The sequence below is a fragment of the Anabas testudineus genome, chromosome 6 (genome assembly GCF_900324465.2).
Source record: "Anabas testudineus chromosome 6, fAnaTes1.2, whole genome shotgun sequence".
Taxonomy (NCBI): Eukaryota; Metazoa; Chordata; class Actinopteri; order Anabantiformes; family Anabantidae; genus Anabas; species Anabas testudineus.
In genome coordinates, this window is record NC_046615.1 from 23,152,271 (window position 1) to 23,174,517 (window position 22,247).

The following is a 22,247-nucleotide window of genomic DNA, read 5'->3' on the forward strand; positions in this document are numbered from 1 at the left end:
GGTTTCATCTCCTGATAGTTTTACTCTAAACTCTCTGTACTTATTCCTGTAATTTCTTCTCCTCATACCAAGTTGTCCAAATGATTTTTTTGTATTTACTGATAATTGTTTTAATCCAATCAAACGTTAACTAAGCTTCTCTGTGGTGCTGGTGTGTTGCTGTGTTTCTTCACATTACACACCACTATGTGTATTGCATGTGTCCTTGTGCGTGTTAACAAGACAAATAATGGAGACTGACTGACATTATAACGTCCTCGTGGTGGAAGTTTAAACTGCAGCTGGAGACCAAACGTGGACATGATTGTCTTAATAACAGAGTCACAAATATGATGCAGAAACTAAACAAGCTGGATGCAGCAGTGAAATAAAAAGTAAGGTAAAGATATTTAAACTAAAAATGAAAATGAGAAGCCATGTTCTTTTTAAACACCCTTATTAGAAGTAAAGTACTGTGAAAGACTATTAGCCCCATTCTTTATATTTTTTTCATTACATGTCACTTAAATGATTCAGATCAAACTAATTTTAATATAAACACAAAGTAATTTGGGTGAGGGACTCTACCCTGACAAAATAAAAGTACCCTCAACAACCACATGATGTCATGAGATATAATCATACAGTAGATAACACTGATATAAATGAATCCTCACTGTCATATTATTATTCTGAGATACATAATGTTTGGTTGTTAATGTGTTTACTTTAATTTCTCAACTACATTTATAGTTTAAACCACCGTGTGTTATTTAGATAAATCTTTATATTAAAACTGATCAGTAATCAGATCGTGTTAGTGAAGAAAGATTCAGGATGTAACTCAGATATGTAAGGTTTGTGTGAAAAAGAAAAAACGAATGAAACTCGTGCAGACCATAAATAGTCAGTTTTTTTAATGAGGCAATGAACCCTGACTGAAGATGAAGGTGGGGTTGGGTAGAGAGAAGAGGAGGTTGGGGGGAGGGGGGGGTGGGGGGGGGGGGGGGGAGTGGGGGAGGGGGGTTGGGTAGGGCTGGAGTAGAGGAGCAGCTTAGGGGGATACACAAAGTGCCTCGAAACGTCCGCGACGCATATAATACTGTAATGATTTTTTACGAGAATAACTCTGCCCATACCAGAGGGGTGGGGCGGGTCAGCCTCATGGAAATGAGAGATCAAATCCCTGAACATTGAGACTGACGCTATCTGAGCCCTCTTCGAGCTCGAACGACGTAGCTGCCTCCTTCGCCTTCTTCTTTTCCTACAAAAGAACTGAAGTGGACCCTCCAATCAGGTTTTTCTGACCTCACAGCTCAGCAGGTCTCTCGGGTGACACCTGGTGATCTCATGCTATCCTATTTACCCTTCTGTTACACCTCACCAGAAACCTCTCAGGGCCACAGCCTCGTGAGTCCAGCTCAGTCATGTTGTAACGAGAGACAGATGATTCACAAATTAATTATATAAAACCTCAGAAGTTACTGGATTCACAGAAATTCTGTTAAGTAATTAAAATAGACAACTCCCAGTCTGTGTGCAAACCCAGAGCGCAGTACAGACTTTTATTGATGAAGAACAGCACGTATCCCAGAGATGCTGCGGTACAAACACTCCACCCTGTGCACTTTAATTATCGTCATTCATTGTCTGACTACTACAACTAAACAAAGATAACTACTAATCACTACAGCTTTGTTTTCATCCTTCCTCCCTCAGGTGTAGATATGCTGCTGCCAGCTGTCTCTGACGAAGATCAGTTTCTTTGCTCCACTGTCTGGATGTGTTCACTGATCCGTCTCCATACCATGTGGACACAACTTCTGTAAAACTGATCACATGAATACTGGAATATAATGTCCAGTTTCATGTGTCCTGTCTGTAAAAGACTTTCAACAACATGAGACCTGAGCTGCAGATCAACACCTTCATCTCTGAGATGGCTGCTCAGTTCAGACAGTCAGCTCAACAGAAAACCAGCAGCAGCAGCTCAAGGCAACAAGTTGTCAAACCAAGAAGTTCATCAGATGATCCAGAAGAGACGACTGAAGATTGGAGATCAAAGCCTCAGTGCAGCTCAGTACAAGATGCAGACAGAGAGATAGCAGAAGGTGTTCAGGTGTCACGCTCTGAAGGAGTCTGTAGAGAGGCCAGGCGAACTCATCAAGACCATCAAAGAGAAGCAGAGAACAACAGAGAAAACAGGCTGAAGACTATCAAAGAGCTGGAACAGGAAATATCTGATCTGAACAAGAGAAGCTCTGAGGTGGAGCAGCTCTCCCAGTCGGAAGACCACCTCCACCTCCACCTCCTCCAGACTTTCCCATTCTGAATACTGGCAGTTCCATCAAGGATCTGACAAGAAGTCAGCACCGTCCTCTTCTATGAGGGAGCTGTGGTGAGAGCTGTGGCTCAGTTGGAGGAGAAGCTCAGAAAACCAGATGAAGAACGTTTGAGGCTGAGTTGAAGAGAGTCCAGCAGTTTGCAGATCCTCATATAATACTTTGCAAATCCCAACAGTCTAACAACTGCGAGTTCCTTATCAATTAAGAATTCACTTCAGGAAAGTTTTATTTTGATGTTGATAAAAAACTTGTCTACTTGGACTTTAGAGAGTCCAGAAAGTCCAACATTGGAGAGAAATCATGTTGAGGCCCACAAAGTGGTTTACTGGATGTATGTGCAAGTCAGCTAGGTGGTGTGATTGCAGCTGCTGACCCACCAGTCCGTCTGTCTCGGAGGTCTCAGCCTGAGAAGGTGGGGGTGTTTGTGGACTATGAGCAGGTCTGGGTCTCCTTCTATGATGCTGATACTGCAGCTCCCATCTACTCCTTTACTGGTGCTCTCACTGAGAAACTCTTCCCATTCTTCGTTCCTGTCCAAATGATGGGGTTAAAGGTTCCTGGTGAGTTTTTTTCTAAGACAGCACAAGTTATGTTTAAAGTGAGACAATGAACGCATCGCATGTTGTTTCAGTGCAGCATCACTAACCACACAGTTCATAAAACCGATACCAAAACCAACCTGGAACCTTAAAAATCCAAAAGGTTCCTGTTTACGTTCTTACAGAGTCGTGTCTTTTGAGGAGATGAGATACAACTATCCAGTATTGCATGTTGGCCTTGTCTCTTACACATTGTGATTTTTCCATGTCATCTATATGACGTAGTGTAGAAAATCATACCTTCATAGTAACTGGTCATTCATAATTCATGTTGAGGACCTTTTTGTAGACACAGTTCTTTACTATATTTATTCTGAGAGACTCTCTAAGGCGCCTTTTTAACCCCTTCATATTACGACCTGTTACTAATCACCTGTTAGTTGCAATTCTTGCAGCTCTTTTTCTTAGAACCCTACTTTTCTAACTTTGTGTGTAATTTGTTTCCTCTTTTTCTATTTTATAATTACATTCTGTTTTTATGTATATTTACACAGTGCTCATCTTTTTCTAAATTGGGTTATATGTGCAATTGGAATAAATAAAAGTCACAGGTACAGACAAACAGTAATGATCTATATTTTAGGTTTCACTACTTGATGACGGTTACACCATTTGAAGGCTGCAGGCTGTATATATCTAGCCCCATCAGATGATCGATAACTCTGTGCTTTTACAGAGTATATAAGTTCCTGATGTACATCCTGTAAATGAAGCCTGTGGTTTAACATGTTGGTTTAATAAAGATAATCCTTTAAATCATCTAGTGTTCATTATTTTTTTTCCATTTCCTCCTCATTACTATACCACATTTTTTTGAACAACTGGAAAATTAAAGTACTTAAAGAAGAACATGTTTTACATTTACATATTTACTATATATTAAAATTCCCCACTGGCCCTTACAGTCAGTCTTGTCCTTAAGTTCAGGTCCTTCATCACGGGCCGGGAGCCTGGGATCCGGCACAGTACCTCTAGGACTGCACTCATCTGGACAGAGACCTCAATGTCGTTCCTGGAATCTGCAGGAGTCACTCTCCAAGTTTTGTGGACACTGCCCCGTGTACTGATTATGTCTATTTCACATTTTACCAGTCTGTTCAAGGCTGGAACTATTTACAGTGTGTTTCCCAGATGGGAATCACCCGCTCCACGAGCTGACAATCAGAACCGAGCGCGGTGCCGTTCCAGTCTGAAGTCCACAGAAGCTGTTGCATAAAGACGCATTAAAACTGGACTCAAGTAACTATTGAATGCTGGGGGCTTTTACTTGTACAGGGTATTTGTACACTGTGAACTGCACTACTACTTTATCAAAGAGCTGGAGAAGTAAGAAGAAGGTAAACCTGAGGATGGTGGTTAATGAGCTGGAGGGACGCTCTGTAAACAGAACTTATTGTTTCTAGAACGTGTTTAACATGGGAAACGTGGCAGAGACATCTATATGAAGACTTGAAAAACCAGGTACGGAAGGAAATGTGACCTTAGAGCAGAGTGTGTCAAACTGAGATCACATCAAATGTGTATTAGAGTGCCCCCTGAACCCAAACCCCCCCAGTATATAGCTCATACTCCGCTAATACTACAAATCCAAATGTTTTTGTTGGAGCTCTTCATCATCTTCACTTCAACTCCTCAGTCTAGAAGTGTGAACAGTCCGAGCAGGTTGTGATCTGACCTACCCGGAGAGGGAAGGGCCTCTAACATTGGCACACCACTGTAGCTCTCTCCACGACAACACAGACACAGGTCGGTTCTTTGAAACGGGTGTTTATTGCATTCCTTCGACAGTTTCTTAGTCACACTGTGAGAACTGTATTCATGAACAGTACACAGTACATTAGGAATTAACACGGTACCTGGCATGTACGAACGAAAGTAGAGATACTTTAAACACATTAAACAAATACAACATTGGCCACTTGTCATGAAAAGAGGTCCGTAAATCTTTGAGTCTCTTTGAATGTCTGGTGTTGGCTTCAGATGTAGACAACTTAAACTTTAAGTACAATATAGCAGAGTCTCGAAGGAGCCATCTGCTCACCTGCAGTCCATGTAGCGCAGTCTTCATTAGCTTCCTCCCGCTTAATCCCTAGAGTCTAGTGAGACATATCACCTTATATCCTAATATCCCTTAATCACAAATTACATATTGTAATGTTAACATTTCAATAAAACTCCATTATCATGTAACCATTTGAAACAAAGGCAAACAATCTGCAGCATATCATAACCTCATACCATGAACACAATACAGAGGCACTTCCATGTAGTCCTCTGTTGGGGGAAATAATGTGGAATTTAGAATCAGTCTCCTGAAATTCACCTGATCATTGTCTGACTACTACAACTAAACAAAGATAACTACTAATAACTACAGCTTTGTTTTCATCCTTTCCTCCCTCAGTGTGTAGATATGTCTGCTGCCAGCTGTCTGCTGACTGAAGATCAGTTTCTTTGCTCCATCTGTCTGGATGTGTTCACTGATCCAGTCTCCATACCATGTGGACACAACTTCTGTAAAACCTGCATCACTGAAAACTGGAATATTAATGTCCAGTGTCGATGTCCTGTCTGTAAAAGACTTTACAACATGAGACCTGAGCTGCAGATCAACACCTTCATCTCTGAGATGGCTGCTCAGTTCAGACAGTCAGCTCAACAGAAAACCAGTAGCAGCAGCTCAGAGCAACAAGATGTCGAATCAGGAGAAGTTCCCTGTGACGTCTGCACTGGAACCAAACTGAAGGCCCTGAAGTCCTGTCTGGTGTGTCTGACCTCTTACTGTGAGACTCACCTGGAGCCCCATCTGACAACGTCAGGTCTGAGAAGACATCAGCTGATCGACCCTGTAGAGAAACTGGAAGAAAGGATGTGTGAGAAGCACGATAAACTGCTGGAGCTGTTCTGTAAGACGGATCAGATGTGTGTCTGTATGTTCTGTACAATGTTAGACCACAAGACTCATGATGTTGTTCCTGTGAAAGAAGAATATGACATAAAGAAGGCAGAGCTGCAGAAGACAGAGGCTGAAGTTCATCAGATGATCCAGAAGAGACGACTGAAGATTGAGGAGATCAAAGCCTCAGTGCAGCTCAGTAACAAAGATGCAGACAGAGAGATAGCAGAAGGTGTTCAGGTGTTCACTGCTCTGAAGGAGTCTGTAGAGAGAGGCCAGGCTGAACTCATCAAGACCATCAAAGAGAAGCAGAGAACAACAGAGAAACAGGCTGAAGACTTCATCAAAGAGCTGGAACAGGAAATATCTGATCTGAACAAGAGAAGCTCTGAGGTGGAGCAGCTCTCCCAGTCTGAAGACCACCTCCACCTCCTCCAAATGCACTCATCCCTGAACACTGCTCCACCCACCAAGGACTGGACAGAGGTCAGCATCCGTCCTCCAGTATATGAGGGGACAGTGAGTAGAGTTGTAGCTCAGTTGGAGGAAAAGCTCAGTAAACAGATGAAGAAGGTTTTTGAAGCTGAACTGAAGAGAGTCCAGCAGTTTGCAGTGGATGTGACACTTGATCCTGATGGACAACAGATGAAAAAGGGGGACAACTGTCGATGTGTTTTATCAGAGCAGGGATTCACTTCAGGAAAGTTTTACTTTGGGGTTCAAGTTAAAAGGTGGTCTACATGGACTTTAGGAGTGGCCAGAAACAGGCTCAGGTTTAGACAAGTCACCCTGTGCCCCGATAATGGTTACTGGACTGTATATTTAACCCACCCAACCAAGTATTATGCAGCTGCTGACCCACCAGTCCATCTGTATCTGACGTCTCATCCTAAGAAGGTGGGGGTGTTTGTGGATTATGAAGAGGGCCTGGTTTCATTTCATGATGCTGATACTGCAGCTCTTATCTACTTCTTTACTGGCTGCACCTTCACTGAGAAACTCTTCCCATTCTTCAGTCCCTGTAACAATGTTGGCGGTAAAATCCACAGCAAAAATAGCTGTGTACCACAATAGGTAAAACTAAGTCAATATATTCTTCTGTCATATGTTCTGTTGCTTCTTACTGTTGAAGATACTGCAGTAGTTGATCACGTGTTCTGTTTCTTGACCATTGTTGGTGAATTGCTGTGTATCTCAGCTCATCACTGTGTGTATATGCACATGTTCACACTGACGAGACAAATAAATGGAGACTGACTCATAAAACTGTTTTATATTAGTACCACAGGTCAGAAACTCCACAGGAACCTTTAAAAGCCACAGTGATTGTTTCTGTATCACAATGAGAATCAATGTTTGATTATTATTGGAAACAGGTTCTGTGTCATAATTAGGAATTCTACTTACATATATTTTTCTCTATGTCTTATTATCTAATGTAAAATTACTGATTACTGCACATATGCATTGTTTATGTACATTTCTTTTTGTCATATCATCCTGTAAAAACGTCCGATTACTTCTTGCAAATAACCTGAACATCATATCAGGTTCAGGTTTAAAGGTCTACGTAGACTTTAGGAGTTGGCAGAAAGTCCAACATGCTGGGAGAAAAATCACAGCTCTGTATGAAAAGCCCCCAAACAAATATCCACCCTCCAGTCTGTGTCTGTCTCTTCTTTACTGGCTGCTCCTTCACTTAGAAACTCTTCCCATCCTTCAGTCCCTGTTCAAATGATTCTTTTTTGTTATCATTGTAGTTTCTAAAGAGAAACACAGGTTTTATCTCCTGATAGTTTTACTCTATAACTCTCTGTACTTATTCCTGTAATTTCTTCCTCATGCCAAGTTCCCAAATGATTTTTTTTGTATTTTACTGATAAATTGTTTTAATCCAATCAAAACGTACTCATAAGTTTCTCTGTGGTTGCTGGTGTGTTGCTGTGTTTCTTCACATTACCACCACTATGTGTATTGCATGTGTCCTTGTGCGTGTTAACAAGACAAATAAATGGAGACTGACTGACATTAAACGTCCTCTGGTGGAGTTTATCAAACTGCAGCTGGAGACCAAACGTGGACATGATTGTCTTAATTAACAGAGTCACAATATGATGCAGAAACTATAACAACATGGATGCAGCAGTGAAATAAAAAGTAAATGTAAAGATATTTAAACTAAAAATGAAAATGAGAAGCCATGTTCTTTTCTTAAACACCTTATTAGAAGTCAGTAAGTACTGTGAAAGACTATTAGCCCCATTCTTTATATTTTATTCATTACATGTCACTTAAATGATTCAGATCAAACTAATTTTAATATAACACAAAGTAATTTGTGGTGAGGGGACTCTACCCTACAAAATAAAAGTACCCTCACAACCACATGATGTCATGAGATATAATCAGTACAGTAGGATAACACTGATAATAAATGAATCCTCACTGTCATATTATTATTCTGAGATACATAATGTTTGGTTGTTTAATGTGTTACTTTAATTTCTCAGACTACATTATAGTTTAAACTCACCGTGTGTTTATTTAGATAAATCTTTATATTAAAACTGATCAGTAATCAGATCGTTGTAGTGAAGTAAAAGATTCAGGATGTAACTCAGATATGTAGAAAGGTTTGTGTTTGTAGAAGAAGAAAAAACTAAACTGAAACTCCTGTCAGACCATAAATATGTCAGTGTGTTTTTAAGGAGGCAATGAACCCTGACTGCCACAGTTACACAGAGGGGGGGGGGGGTGGGGGGGGGGGGGGGGGGGGCAGCTCTGAAATAGAAGAGATTCAACATCATTCCCTGAAATGAAACTGAAAGTTAGTCTGAGCTGCAGTCGAAGACGACGCTCTGCTTCTCTGAAAAGAAGAATTGAAGTGGATCCATCAGGTTTTTCTGAACAGCTCAGCAGAGTCTCTGTGAAACACTGGTGAGTACAGATGATCATATTTACTGTTTAACATCAACAGAAAACCTCTCAGGGCCACAGCCTCGTGAGTCCAGCTCAGTCATGTTGTAAACAGGAGACAGATGATTCAGCAAATTAATTATATAAAACCTCAGAAGTTACTGGATTCAGCAGAAATTCTGTTAAGTAATTAAAATAGACAACTCCCAGTCTGTGTGCAAACCCAGAGCTGCAGTACAGACTTTTATTCTGATGAAGAACAGCACGTATCCCAGAGATGCTGCTGTACAACACTCCACCCTGTGCACTTTAATTATCGTCATTCATTGTCTGACTACTACAACTAAACAAAGATAACTACTAATCACTACAGCTTTGTTTTCATCCTTTCCTCCCTCAGTGTGTAGATATGTCTGCTGCCAGCTGTCTGCTGACTGAAGATCAGTTTCTTTGCTCCATCTGTCTGGATGTGTTCACTGATCCAGTCTCCATACCATGTGGACACAACTTCTGTAAAGACTGTATCACTGAATACTGGAATATTAATGTCCAGTGTCGATGTCCTGTCTGTAAAAGACGTTTCAACATGAGACCTGAGCTGCAGATCAACACCTTCATCTCTGAGATGGCTGCTCAGTTCAGACAGTCAGCTCAACAGAAAACCAGCAGCAGCAGCTCAGAGCAACAAGTTGTCAAACCAGAAGTTCATCAGATGATCCAGAAGAGACGACTGAAGATTCAGGAGATCAAAGCCTCAGTGCAGCTCAGTAACAAAGATGCAGACAGAGAGATAGCAGAAGGTGTTCAGGTGTTCACTGCTCTGAAGGAGTCTGTAGAGAGAGGCCAGGCTGAACTCATCAAGACCATCAAAGAGAAGCAGAGAACAACAGAGAAACAGGCTGAAGACTTGATCAAAGAGCTGGAACAGGAAATATCTGATCTGAACAAGAGAAGCTCTGAGGTGGAGCAGCTCTCCCAGTCTGAAGACCACCTCCACCTCCACCTCCTCCAGACTTTCCCATTCTTGAATACTGGCAGTTCCATCAAGGACCTGACAGAAGTCAGCATCCGTCCTTCTTCTTATGAGGGAGCTGTGGTGAGAGCTGTGGCTCAGTTGGAGGAGAAGCTCAGTAAACAGATGAAGAAGCTGTTTGAGGCTGAGTTGAAGAGAGTCCAGCAGTTTGCAGATCCTCATATAATACTTTGCAAATCCCAACAGTCTAACAACTGCAGATGTTCCTTATCAATTAAGAATTTCACTTCAGGAAAGTTTTATTTTGATGTTCTGATAAAAAACTTGTCTACTTGGACTTTAGGAGTGTCCAGAAAGTCCAACATTGAGAGAGAAATCATGTTGAGCCCACAAAGTGGTTACTGGATTGTATGTGCAAGTCAGCTAGGTGAGTGTTATGCAGCTGCTGACCCACCAGTCCGTCTGTCTCTGAGGTCTCAGCCTGAGAAGGTGGGGGTGTTTGTGGACTATGAGCAGGGTCTGGTCTCCTTCTATGATGCTGATACTGCAGCTCCCATCTACTCCTTTACTGGATGCTCCTTCACTGAGAAACTCTTCCCATTCTTCAGTTCCTGTCCAAATGATGGGGTTAAAGGTTCCTGGTGGAGTTTTTTTCTAAGACAGCACAAGTTATGTTTAAAGTGAGACAAGTGAACGCATCGCATGTTGTTTCAGTGCAGCATCACTAACCACAGTTCATAAAACCTGATACCAAAACTCAACCTGGAACCTTAAAAATCCAAAAGGTTTCCTGTTTACGGTTCTTACAGAGTCGTGTCTTTTGAGGAGATGAAGATTACAACTATCCAGTATTGCATGTTGGCCTTGTCTCTTACACATTGTGATTTTTCCATGTCATCTATATGACGTAGTGTAGAAAATCATACCTTCATAGTAACTATTGTCATTCATAATTTCATGTTGAGGACCTTTTTGTAGACACAGTTCTTTACTTATATTTATTTCTGAGAGACTCTCTAAGGCGCCTTTTTAACCCCTTCATATTACTGACCTGTTACTAATTCACCTGATTAGTTGCTAAATGTTCTTGCAGCTCTTTTTCTTAGAACCACTCACTTTTCTAACTTTTTTGTAAAATTTTGTTTCCTCTTTTTCTATTTTATATATTTACATTCTGTTTTATGTATATTTTACACAGTGTCTCATCTTTTTCTTAAATTGGGTTATATGTGCAATTGGAATAAATAAAAGTCACAGGTACAGACAAACAGTAATGATCTATATTTTTAGGTTTCACTACTCTTGATGACTGGTTACAACCATTTGAAGGCTGCATGCTGTATATATCTAGCCTCCATCAGATGATCGTATTAGACTCTGTGCTTTTACAGAGTATATAAAGTTCCTGATGTACATCCTGTAAATGAAGCTCTGTGGTTTAACATGTTGGTTTAATAAAGATAATCCTTAAATCATCTAGTGTTTCATTATTTTTTTTCCATTTCCTCATTATCTATTACTCACATTTTTTTTGAACAACTGGAAAATTAAAGTACCTTAAAGAAGAACATGTTTTACATTTACATATTTACTATATATTAAAATTCCCCACTTGCCCCTTACAGTCAGTCTTTGTCCTTTAAGTTCAGGTCCTTCATCACGGGCCTGGGAGCCTGAGGATCCTGCACAGTACCTTCTAGGACTGCACTCATCTGGACAGAGACCTCAGATGTCGTTCCTGGAATCTGCAGGAGTCACTCTCCAAGTTTTGTGGACACTGCCCCGTGTACTGATTATGTCTATTTCACATTTTACCAAGTCTGTTCAAAGGCTGGAACTATTTACAGTGTGTTTCCCAGATGGGTATCACCCGCTCCACGAGCTGACCAATCAGAACCGAGCGCGGTGCCGTTCCAGTCTGAAGTCCACAGAAGCTGTTGCATAAAGACGCATTAATACTGGACTCAAGTAACATATTGAATGCTGGGGGCTTTTACTTGTAACAGGGTATTTGTACACTGTGATACTGCTACTACTACTTTATCAAAGAGCTGGTAGAAGTAAGAAGAAGGTAAACTCTGAGGATGGTGGTTAATGAGCTGGAGGTGACGCTCTGTAAACAGAACTTATTGTTTCTAGGAAACGTGTTTAACATGGGAAACGTGGCAGAGACATCTTCATATGAAGACTTGAAAAACCAGGTACGGAAGGAAATGTGACCTTAGAGCAGAGGTGTCAAACTGAGATCACATCAAATGTGTATTAGAGCTGCCCCCTGAACCCAAACCCCCCCAGTATATAGCTCATACTCCGCTAATACTACAAATCCCAGAATGTTTTGTTGGAGCTCTTCATCATCTTCACTTCACTCTAAATTAAGAATTTTAGAAATGTACAGTCACCTGTATGATCGCATCATTGCTCTGAGCCATGTGTGATATAAGTGACAGCTGAGGACAGATAACAATAAAAAGAGAAGTTGAATCATTTGATAATTAGTAAAATAACCTGATTTTATTGTTACACAAAATAAATAATAAGAGAAAGTACTTTGAAATTACTTTTAAAACTAGTCGTCCACACGACCCTTATTATAAGTTTATTGTTATAGTAAATTCTCATTTACTTTTACTAGTTTAATTTATGGCAATGCATCATATTCTGAGGTTATCACGTTTTGTTTTGTGAGTAAAGATGATAATATTTACTGATTGATATTGAAGTGTTAACTGCCTCTAGTTACTGATGAGTTCAAGGTCCCAGAGTAAAAAGCACATGAGGTTAAAGCAGAAATTCCAGAAAAGCAGAAGTTTATTTTCTTAAAACAAATACAAATACTCATTTCTATATATTATTGCATCATTTCCAACATCATTAAATTTTAAATGAACATCAAACCTCATCTAAAGTCCAAACACACTGTGTCAGGTGACTCGTGGAATTTAGTTTGGTGTGAGTTTGTTTCAACAGGTGAAGGTTATAAACCTGCACTGAGAGGTGGAGCCGAGATTCATCATCACGTTTCCTGAAATAAAACTGGAAATTAGTCTGAGCTGCAGTCGAAGAGGACGCTGAACAGCTCAGCAGAGTCTCTGTCAAACACTGGTGAGTACAGAACATCTTATTAATTCACATTTGTTGAATGAGTCACGTTTACTGAGACCTTTGTACTCATGAGTTTTTTATGATTCAGATGATATTATAAAGTATTTTCATGTGAAACACTTCTATTTCTCGACCTGTCATCATTACTGTTGTCATGACTCAGACTCAGTAAAACACAGATCACTAGAGGAAACGTCCAGGACACAGACACAGACAGACTCTCACATATTTATTCATCACTAATGTTGATGTTTGTGCTGCTGCAGCTGCTGAAATGAATTGTAGTAAATTTAGTCATCAGTTGTCTCCGACTACTACTAAACAAAGAGAACTAATCAGAATTTAGTTTATCATCCTCCTCCCTCAGTGTGTAGATATGGCTGCTGCCAGCTGTCTGCTGACTGAAGATCAGTTTCTTTGCTCCGTCTGTCTGGATGTGTTCACTGATCCAGTCTCCATACCATGTGGACACAACTTCTGTAAAGACTGTATCACTGAATACTGGAGTATTAATGTCCAGTGTCGATGTCCCAACTGTAACAAGCGTTACAATAAGAGACCTGAGCTGCAGATCAACACCTTCATCTCTGAGATGGCTGCTCAGTTCAGACAGTCAGCTCAACAGAAAACCAGCAGCAGCAGCTCAGAGCAACAAGATGTCGAATCAGGAGAAGTTCATCAGATGATCCAGAAGAGACGACTGAAGATTGAGGAGATCAAAGCCTCAGTGCAGCTCAGTAACAAAGATGCAGACAGAGAGATAGCAGAAGGTGTTCAGGTGTTCACTGCTCTGAAGGAGTCTGTAGAGAGAGGCCAGGCTGAACTCATCAAGACCATCAAAGAGAAGCAGAGAACAACAGAGAAACAGGCTGAAGACTTCATCAAAGAGCTGGAACAGGAAATATCTGATCTGAACAAGAAGCTCTGAGGTGGAGCAGCTCTCCCAGTCTGAAGACCACCTCCACCTCCTCCAAATGCACTCATCCCTGGACACTGCTCCACCCACCAAGGACTGGACAGAGGTCAGCATCCGTCCTTCTTCTTATGAGGGAGCTGTGGTGAGAGCTGTGGCTCAGTTGGAGGAGAAGCTCACTGAAAAGATGAAGAATCTGTTTAAGGTTGAGTTGAAGAGGATCCGTCAGTTTGCAGTAAATTTGACTCTTGATGTTAATACAGCTCATCCTAAACTCATTCTGTCTGGTAGCCAAGTAAAACACGGTGACGTAAAGAAGAATCTCCCAGACAATCCAGAGAGGTTTGATCCTCACACTTGTGTTTTAGCAAAACAAAGTTTCTCTTCAGGACGATTTTACTACGAGGTTCAGGTTAAAGGGAAAACTGACTGGGATGTAGGAGTGGTCAGAGAGTCCATCAACAGGAAGGGGAAAATCACAGCAAACCCTCAGAATGGATTCTGGACTATTTGTTTGAGGAATGGCAGAGAGTACTATGCTGCTGCTTCGGCTGCAGTCTGTCTGTCTCTGAGGTCTCAGCCTGAGAAGGTGGGGGTGTTTGTGGATTATGAGGAGGGTCTGGTCTCCTTCTATGATGCTGATACTGCAGCTCTTATCTACTCCTTCACTGGCTGCACCTTCACTGAGAAACTCTTCCCATACTTCAGTCCTTCTCTTAATTATGGTGGTACAAACGCTGCCCCTCTGATCATCACCGCTGTCAGTCACACTGAGTAAAATAATGTGATTTAGCTTCATTTATTATATTAATTTACATATTTAAGCAGATGTTTTCTTCATATTCTGATCATGTTTTGTTCTTTTTTTTCTTCATTTTTGTTTTAATTAATTCAAACTATTTAATTGTATTTTGGACTGTAATTTTAGTTTTCTATGTTTTGTTCTCTGGGTTGTTTGTGCATTTTCTACCTGATCATTAAAACAAACAAACATAAGAATAAAGATTTTTTCAGATACTTAAAAATGTCTCAGATGACTGTGGATGAAACGTCCCACTACACATCCTGGACTCGTTTTGTCTGGTCACAAGTTAAACATGTGGACGTCATAAAGAGTCTCCCAAACAGTCCAGAGAGATTTGATAGATTTTACAACAAACGGAGGCTTTGGGCGTACGAGACTAGTTTCACAGAAGTAGTACATTTAAACATAGAAAAGTACTAAACATTGCATTAGTATTAAACTATTATAATAATTATATTTAACGTTGTGGTGCCTGTACTTACTAATCTGTGGTAGAAAACCTTTCACTTAATTAAATAATGTAACTGTTTCAGCTATTTCAGAGTCATGAGATCAACAGTATGACTGTCTAACACATTTATGGATCACATGACCCAACTATTTTCCACCTGAACCTCTGTGTCAGCACTTTCACACCTGTATAATGGAGACCTACTATAAAACAGTCTGACAGGAGGACGTGTGAAGTTACTAATTAAATTGACTCAAGTTCTAAAGTTACATTGAATTCAGAGTATTCCCATTTTAAGTCACTGTTAATCTTATTGCACGACAGGTCAGTTCAATAAAAAATAATAAAATAATAATAATAATAATAATAATAATAATAATAATAATAATAATAATAATAATAATAAATTATGTCCATGATACCCACAAACTAAACTGGGTGATGTCATGACAGAGTTACATCTAAAGAAAGATATGAACAGTATGCTCAGACAAATTTGTTCCTGGGTGCTATTTAACATCAGCTCAATGGGAACAGAGAAAATAAATGATATATAACACACAGCACATAATTCAAGACACATGGGGCTGGACTCTTAGTGCAGAACCAAAATAAAAGAATAAAACAGTAAAACCTGCCATTTGAAGTAAGTCAGTAGATAATAAAACAGTAACAGAGGTGGAGTCAAACGGAAACAGAACAATAGAGCTGACGTCACATTTCCTTGTTTAAAACTGAACGTTTGTCTGTGCAGCATCAGAGCTGCAGTTTCTGTTCATCTCTCACAGAAACAAACTAAACTCTTCAGGTTTCTCTCAACAACACAGCAGAGTGCTGGTAACACTGGTAAGTGCAGCTGGTTAGATTAGAATTTTTATAAATTCTGTGTTACTGTATGTAAACAGGAAGTTCCCACCCTCCCGTCCGTCTGTGACTGATCTCTCTAAAATGTTTTCCTCTTTTCTTATGGACATTTGATTTGTTTTTAACCTGTTTGCTCGATGTGTACTTCGTTTTAGGTCAACTTCCTGACATTAAATGTTCTTTGAAGGACGTGGTGATTTTTTTCCTTTACATTAGAAACAAAAGATTCAAGATTCAAAGTGTTTATTGTCAGGAAAACATGTTTCCGATGTACAACTTTATGTGCAAGGTAAATGTGCAATTATGACAATTATGACTTGCAAAACAGCAAATATCACGATAAACAGCATGAACATTAACACAATGTGCAATAAGACAATGAGTCCAAGCCAAATACTTTTCAAACCTCTCACAGTATTCTGCAGTAATGTTTCAACATGTGTCCTGTAATTAGCTTCATCTGTCAGGCTGACTATTTAAAGGATGAAAACTAGTCACTGTGCCGTTTGGACCACAGAAAGCAAAGGAGAGATTTGTCTCAGGAGATTAGAAAGAACAAATAAAGACAAACATGTTAAAGGTAAAGAAGCATTTTAAAAAACAACTTCATGAAAAAGTTGTTTCTGTTGAACCACAACTCAAAAGCTTTGTCTTAATGAGGGACTTTTTAATAAATGCATTATAACTTTTTCTCAGGTGTAATAAACTTCAATCCCCTCTGGGCTATTTTTAAATCTTTTCTAAATCTTATTCTCTGGCCTTCTTTCAGTGTTGATGGGCTCCTGAAGTTATGACAGATAAGATGTTTTACTGTCACATCATCCGCTGTGTTTATTTGCATAGAATCATTTTTATAAATTTGGTCTCTGTTCCGTGAATAAACAGGATACTATCTTACTGCCTACTGTTCCACTAACCATAGATTGACATCATTAAAGAAATAATCAAACTACTTATAATTACAAATTTCATTCCCCTCCTCCCTCAGTGTGTAGATATGGCTGCTGCCAGCTGTCTGCTGACTGAAGATCAGTTTCTTTGCTCCATCTGTCTGGATGTGTTCACTGATCCAGTCTCCATACCATGTGGACACAACTTCTGTAAAACCTGCATCACTGAATACTGGAATATTAATGTCCAGTGTCAGTGTCCTGTCTGTAAAAGACGTTACAACATGAGACCTGAGCTGCAGATCAACACCTTCATCTCTGAGATGGCTGCTCAGTTCAGACAGTCAGCTCAACAGAAAACCAGCAGAAGCAGCTCAGAGCAACAAGATGTCGAACCAGAAATTCATCAGATGATCCAGAAGAGACGACTGAAGATTGAGGAGATCAAAGCCTCAGTGCAGCTCAGTAACAAAGATGCAGACAGAGAGATAGCAGAAGGTGTTCAGGTGTTCACTGCTCTGAAGGAGTCTGTAGAGAGAGGCCAGGCTGAACTCATCAAGACCATCAAAGAGAAGCAGAGAACAACAGAGAAACAGGCTGAAGACTTCATCAAAGAGCTGGAACAGGAAATATCTGATCTGAACAAGAGAAGCTCTGAGGTGGAGCAGCTCTCCCAGTCTGAAGACCACCTCCACCTCCTCCAAGTGCACTCATCCCTGAACACTGCTCCACCCACCAAGGACTGGACAGAGGTCAGCATCCGTCCTTCTTCTTATGAGGGAGCTGTGGTGAGAGCTGTGGCTCAGTTGGAGGAGAAGCTCACTGAACAGATGAAGAATCTGTTTGAAGCTGAGCTGAGGAGGGTTCGGATGTATGTAGTGAACGTCACACTTGATCCTGGTGTAGTACAGAACAAACCCACTGAGTCTAAACAACAAGTAAATGCAGACAAGTGTCGATGTGTCTTATCGAATCAGGGATTCTCCTCAGGAAGATTCTACTTTGAGACTCGGGTGGATACTTGGTCTACGTGGACTTTAGGAGTGGCCAGAAAGTTGACCAACATCTGCAGTCAAGTCACACTGAACCCCAGAAATGGTTTCTGGACTGTGTGTTTGAAGTGGAAGCTTTTTGGGACTAACAGGTATTCTGCAGGTGCTGACCCATCAGTCTGTCTCTCTCTGAAGTCAAAGCCCAAGAAGGTGGGGGTGTTTGTGGATTATGAGCAGGGTCTGGTCTCATTTCATGATGCTGATACTGCAGCTCTTATCTACTCCTTCACTGGCTGCTCCTTCACTGACACACTCTACCCATTCTTCAGCCCTTGTGATAATGACGGTGGTAAAATCCACGGCAAAGATGAAGGCTGCGTAGTACAATAGGTGAAACTGTGTCAATATATTCTTCTGTCATGTTCTGTTGCTTGTTACTGTTGATAATACTGCAGTAATTAATCATATGTTGCAGTTCTTATTGTACAAGGTGCAAACACTGTGTTTCTTTGCAGAAATCATATGTCTGGGTAGAAAATTGTTGTTAAGTCTGTTTGTCTTTTTATTCTTCAATGCTACTGCTGCCATTTTTCTATTATTATATTGTGAGATAAATGGGTCTACTAACCTTCACTGTGTTGTCAAAATACTCAATGGGAACCTGTTATTAGCCATAGAATAGACTGCATTATAAAACTGGCCACATGTTGGAGCTATTAAACAAACTAATGTAGTTAGTTTGTTCATCAAACCTTTGAATTTCAAGAAGCTCCCTCAAAACGCACTTTTGACAAAGTTCCCTAATAAGACAGTTTTTGGAAAATGTAATAAACATAACAAAGGTAATTGTGCTAATTTCTTTAAAGACTAATATGAAATCACAGAAATATGATTTAAAGCCCAAAAGGTCTGTTTTTTACTTGATATGAGGCAAAGTTTTGTGCAAAATAATAAAGTGTGCAAAATGTTCTAAACATCAGGAGACTCACTCGAACCATTGTTAGAATTTAATCCTCAGTATCACTGAATTAAAGTAATGTAGCTTTAAATGGAAACTCTGTAATGTTGAAGAGAACGACAAACATTTAACATTTTGAAGGTGTAATCACTGCTGATTTTAAATTTCTATCTATAAATCTGCAGAGCACCTGCTTCTTCTCAGTCTGTCTTGTTTAATTTAATTCTAGTTTCATATCCCAGTGACACAAAACCAGGGTTCTTACAGCTTTAAGAAATAAAAGGCTAAAGCAACTTTTGGCAAAACCACATGAGATTCAAGACAACTCACTGTTAACTGTCTCCTGTAAAATACAGCTGTCAACAACATGTTGGTCTCTTCGTGCCGTCTTCTCTCATCACTTTGATGTTTTTACATCATAGGTGTCAAATCCTGCTCCTCGAGCACCACTTCTAGTTTTCCAGTCTTCAGTGCACTCACAGCTTCTGATTGACTGAATTCAGTGATGCTATAGAAAAACAAACCTCATCAGTTCACAGATTGATATTCATGCAGTCATAGACAAGGACCTGGAACCTGGGACAGTGTAGGCACACACTTGACAAGGGAAAGGACCCACACTTAGACTCTATTATATATACCACTGAGGAACCAGTATGGTAGTAATCGTATATCAAACTACACTGAGAGGTGGAGCAACTTTGAAATGGGAGCCGAGTCTACGTCACATTTCCTTAAATGAAAGTTTGAGTGACAGCACAGCTGCAGTCGAGACAAGAATCCACCAACACAGCAGCGTCTCTGTCAAACACCGGTGAGTACAGCTGATCCCAACACCGGTAGAAAACTGAGCTTTGGGTTTATGTGAACAAATAGAAGTTCATTAAACTTGAACTGGTATGTGATGTCACTGAGCTGCACAGTGGAAACAGACTGCAGCTAAAGTTTTCAGTGTGTAGTTAGGACATTAAAGTTTCCTTTAATCTGAACTTACCATGGTAGAAACATCTAGATCAACATGATGGACTTCAGCTGCTGTGTAATTCTCTCTCTGTGGTTGTGGTTTCTACTGTTTGTTATAGAAATATAGATATGTCTGCTGCCAGCTGTCTGCTGACTGAAGATCAGTTTCTTTGCTCCATCTGTCTGGATGTGTTCACTGATCCAGTCTCCATACCATGTGGACACAACTTCTGTAAAGACTGTATCACTGAACACTGGAATATTAATGTCCAGTGTCGATGTCCCAACTGTAACAAGCGTTACAATAAGAGACCTGAGCTGCAGATCAACACCTTCATCTCTGAGATGGCTGCTCAGTTCAGACAGTCAGCTCAACAGAAAACCAGCAGAAGCAGCTCAGAGCAACAAGTTGTCAAACCAGAAGTTCATCAGATGATCCAGAAGAGACGACTGAAGATTGAGGAGATCAAAGCCTCAGTGCAGCTCAGTAACAAAGATGCAGACAGAGAGATAGCAGAAGGTGTTCAGGTGTTCACTGCTCTGAAGGAGTCTGTAGAGAGAGGCCAGGCTGAACTCATCAAGACCATCGAGGAGAAGCAGAGAACAACAGAGAAACAGGCTGAAGACTTCATCAAAGAGCTGGAACAGGAAATATCTGATCTGAAGAGAAGCTCTGCTGTGAACCGTCTCTCCCGCCTCAGGGACCACCTCCACCTCCACCTCCTCCAGACTTTCCCATTCTTGAATACTGGCAGTTCCACCAAGGATCTGACAGAAGTCAGCATCAGTCCTTCTTCTTATGAGGGAGCTGTGGTGAGAGCTGTGGTTCAGCTGGAGGAGAAGCTCAGTAACCAGATGAAGAAACTGTTTGAGGCTGAGTTGACGAGAGTCCAGCAGTTTGCAGTGTATGTGTTTCTAAATCCAGTTCTAATAATAAAATATCTATTTTACAGTATCAACTGTAAATGTTCCTTTTCGATGAAGGGTTTCACTTCAGGAAGATTTTACTTTGAGGTCCAGGTTGAAAAGTCGTCTACATGGACTTTAGGAGTGGCCAGAATCTCCAACACAGAGGGAGAAATCATGCTGAGCCCAAAAAATAGTTACTGGACTATATGTGCTAATCAGCGAGGGGAGTATTTAGCAGCAGCTGATCGACCAGTTCGTCTGTCTCTGAGGTCTCAGCCTGAGAAGGTGGGGGTGTTTGTGGACTATGAGCAGGGTCTGGTCTCTTTTCATGATACTTCTACTGCAGCTCTTATCTACTCCTTTACTGGCTGCTCCTTCACTGGGACACTCTACTCATTCTTCAGTTCCTGTTCAAATGATGGTGTCAGAGGATCCTGGGGGAGGCAGCACAAGTTATGTTTACAGTGGGATCAGTGAATTGAGTACAGACATTTCACTGTGTCCTGGCACATCACCAGCTGTAGATTCATTTCTTTTTCTGAGTTACAAAGGTCTTTTCTTGATATTATTATGTAAAATGTTGTCGTTGCTTCTCATTGTAGCAAATAATCTGCAGTAAATTAGCGTATAATCATTTATATGAAGCACATTTACTACCATAAAAAATATCATGGGTTTAAGTTTTATCACAGAATCTGTAGTTTTGGTGTTAAACCTTCGGTTGTTGTAAATAAGGTTGAACAGTTACATAAATTACATGTATGTATTATAAGTTGTAATTAGAACAATTTGAATTATTTTCTGAGTTAAATGTTCACAAAATGTGACCTGATCTTCAGCTGAGTTATAAGACAAACAAACACAGTGTGTTTAAGTTAATAGCACAAGTGATAACACACCCATCAAACATTTGAAGAGCAGGTGGAAAACATTTAATTACTGGTTGAACCTCTTTTACTAACTAACTAACTTAACTCTTCCCTTTTAGTATATGTAGGCTGATACATGCTGTAAATCATCCTGATAAACGCTCTGTTGGTTTAATAAAGATCATCCTTCCATCAGTTAACAAGTGTTTTTTAAAACAGCAAATATATCACTGTCAAAACCTTTGGCTGGATACTATTTGGAAATAAACTGAAACACCATCTTTGCTGTTCCAATTCTTTTTTCCTAATCAGAATGTTTTTTTTTTTTTTTTTGGGCTGTGATGTGTCATGTTGTTTCTTACTTTAGCAAATCATGTACAGTGATAATGTGATGAAAGAGTTGTCTAATCTAAGAGTTTAGATTATTTGTGTTATGTAGTGTTGTGATTTTTATTCTTCTTTATTTTGTAGCATTTCCTTATTTTGACACCTCATGTTTACAAGGGTAACAGACTCCCCACTGGAACATTACATTTATTTTTGTCCTTATAATTAATAAAGTGTATATATGAAGGCATTCACACATCCCATAAATCACCTTAATGAAGGTGTATCAACACTTTCTGATTTAGTAAAGACGATTTATCAGTCAACCTGTGTGTTTGTTATTTTCTTCAATTCCAATGTATCTCTTACATGCATTTTTATAAGGTCTAGGGTTTATAATTTCTGAAAATCCTGGTCTGGATTTTAGAAATTGGATGGATTTAGTTTATTTTCCTCATGTCATTAGTTTTAGTAACAAAGCTGGTGACACATT

The 22,247-nt window shown here is 40.1% G+C and overlaps 5 protein-coding genes across 5 annotated transcripts; all 5 read left to right on the forward strand.

Annotated features, from left to right (window-relative positions):
• Positions 1-5,332: 5,332 nt before the first annotated feature.
• On the forward strand, positions 5,333-7,957 carry LOC113166362 (E3 ubiquitin/ISG15 ligase TRIM25-like). The gene has a single exon (XM_026366456.1). It carries the CDS (start codon positions 5,337-5,339, stop codon positions 6,891-6,893), a length of 1,557 nt encoding a protein of 518 aa, XP_026222241.1. The 5' UTR covers positions 5,333-5,336; the 3' UTR covers positions 6,894-7,957.
• Positions 7,958-8,660: 703 nt separating this feature from the next.
• Positions 8,661-10,833, forward strand: LOC113166368 (E3 ubiquitin-protein ligase TRIM21-like). The gene is made up of 3 exons (XM_026366462.1): positions 8,661-8,756; positions 9,136-9,713; positions 9,837-10,833. The coding sequence occupies exons 2-3, from the start codon at positions 9,145-9,147 to the stop codon at positions 10,390-10,392; spliced, it is 1,125 nt and encodes a 374-aa protein (XP_026222247.1). The 5' UTR covers positions 8,661-8,756; positions 9,136-9,144; the 3' UTR covers positions 10,393-10,833.
• A 1,973-nt stretch (positions 10,834-12,806) lies between these two features.
• Positions 12,807-14,504, forward strand: LOC113166365 (E3 ubiquitin-protein ligase TRIM39-like). Its single transcript, XM_026366458.1, is given in 3 exon segments — positions 12,807-12,813; positions 13,181-13,734; positions 13,736-14,504. Coding segments are annotated over 2 exon segments (1,314 nt in total). The 5' UTR covers positions 12,807-12,813; positions 13,181-13,189.
• Positions 14,505-15,699: 1,195 nt separating this feature from the next.
• LOC113166367 (E3 ubiquitin-protein ligase TRIM21-like) lies at positions 15,700-18,361 on the forward strand. Its single transcript, XM_026366461.1, has 2 exons — positions 15,700-15,828; positions 16,835-18,361. Exon 2 carries the CDS (start codon positions 16,844-16,846, stop codon positions 18,116-18,118), a length of 1,275 nt encoding a protein of 424 aa, XP_026222246.1. The 5' UTR covers positions 15,700-15,828; positions 16,835-16,843; the 3' UTR covers positions 18,119-18,361.
• Positions 18,362-19,464: 1,103 nt separating this feature from the next.
• On the forward strand, positions 19,465-22,143 carry LOC113165967 (E3 ubiquitin-protein ligase TRIM21-like). The gene is made up of 2 exons (XM_026365813.1): positions 19,465-19,500; positions 19,769-22,143. Exon 2 carries the CDS (start codon positions 19,779-19,781, stop codon positions 21,033-21,035), a length of 1,257 nt encoding a protein of 418 aa, XP_026221598.1. The 5' UTR covers positions 19,465-19,500; positions 19,769-19,778; the 3' UTR covers positions 21,036-22,143.
• The last annotated feature ends 104 nt before the right edge of the window (positions 22,144-22,247 follow it).

Excerpts from the sequence above, each read along its gene's own strand:
- LOC113166362 (XM_026366456.1), top strand. The coding sequence starts at position 5,337 with ATGTCTGCTGCCAGCTGTCTGCTGACTGAAGATCAGTTTCTTTGCTCC.
- LOC113166368 (XM_026366462.1), top strand. The coding sequence starts at position 9,145 with ATGTCTGCTGCCAGCTGTCTGCTGACTGAAGATCAGTTTCTTTGCTCC. Across the intron at positions 9,714-9,836 it reads GAGGTGGAGCAGCTCTCCCA|AGCTGTGGCTCAGTTGGAGG; the intron begins GTCTGAAGACCA and ends AGCTGTGGTGAG.
- LOC113166367 (XM_026366461.1), top strand. The coding sequence starts at position 16,844 with ATGGCTGCTGCCAGCTGTCTGCTGACTGAAGATCAGTTTCTTTGCTCC.
- LOC113165967 (XM_026365813.1), top strand. The coding sequence starts at position 19,779 with ATGTCTGCTGCCAGCTGTCTGCTGACTGAAGATCAGTTTCTTTGCTCC.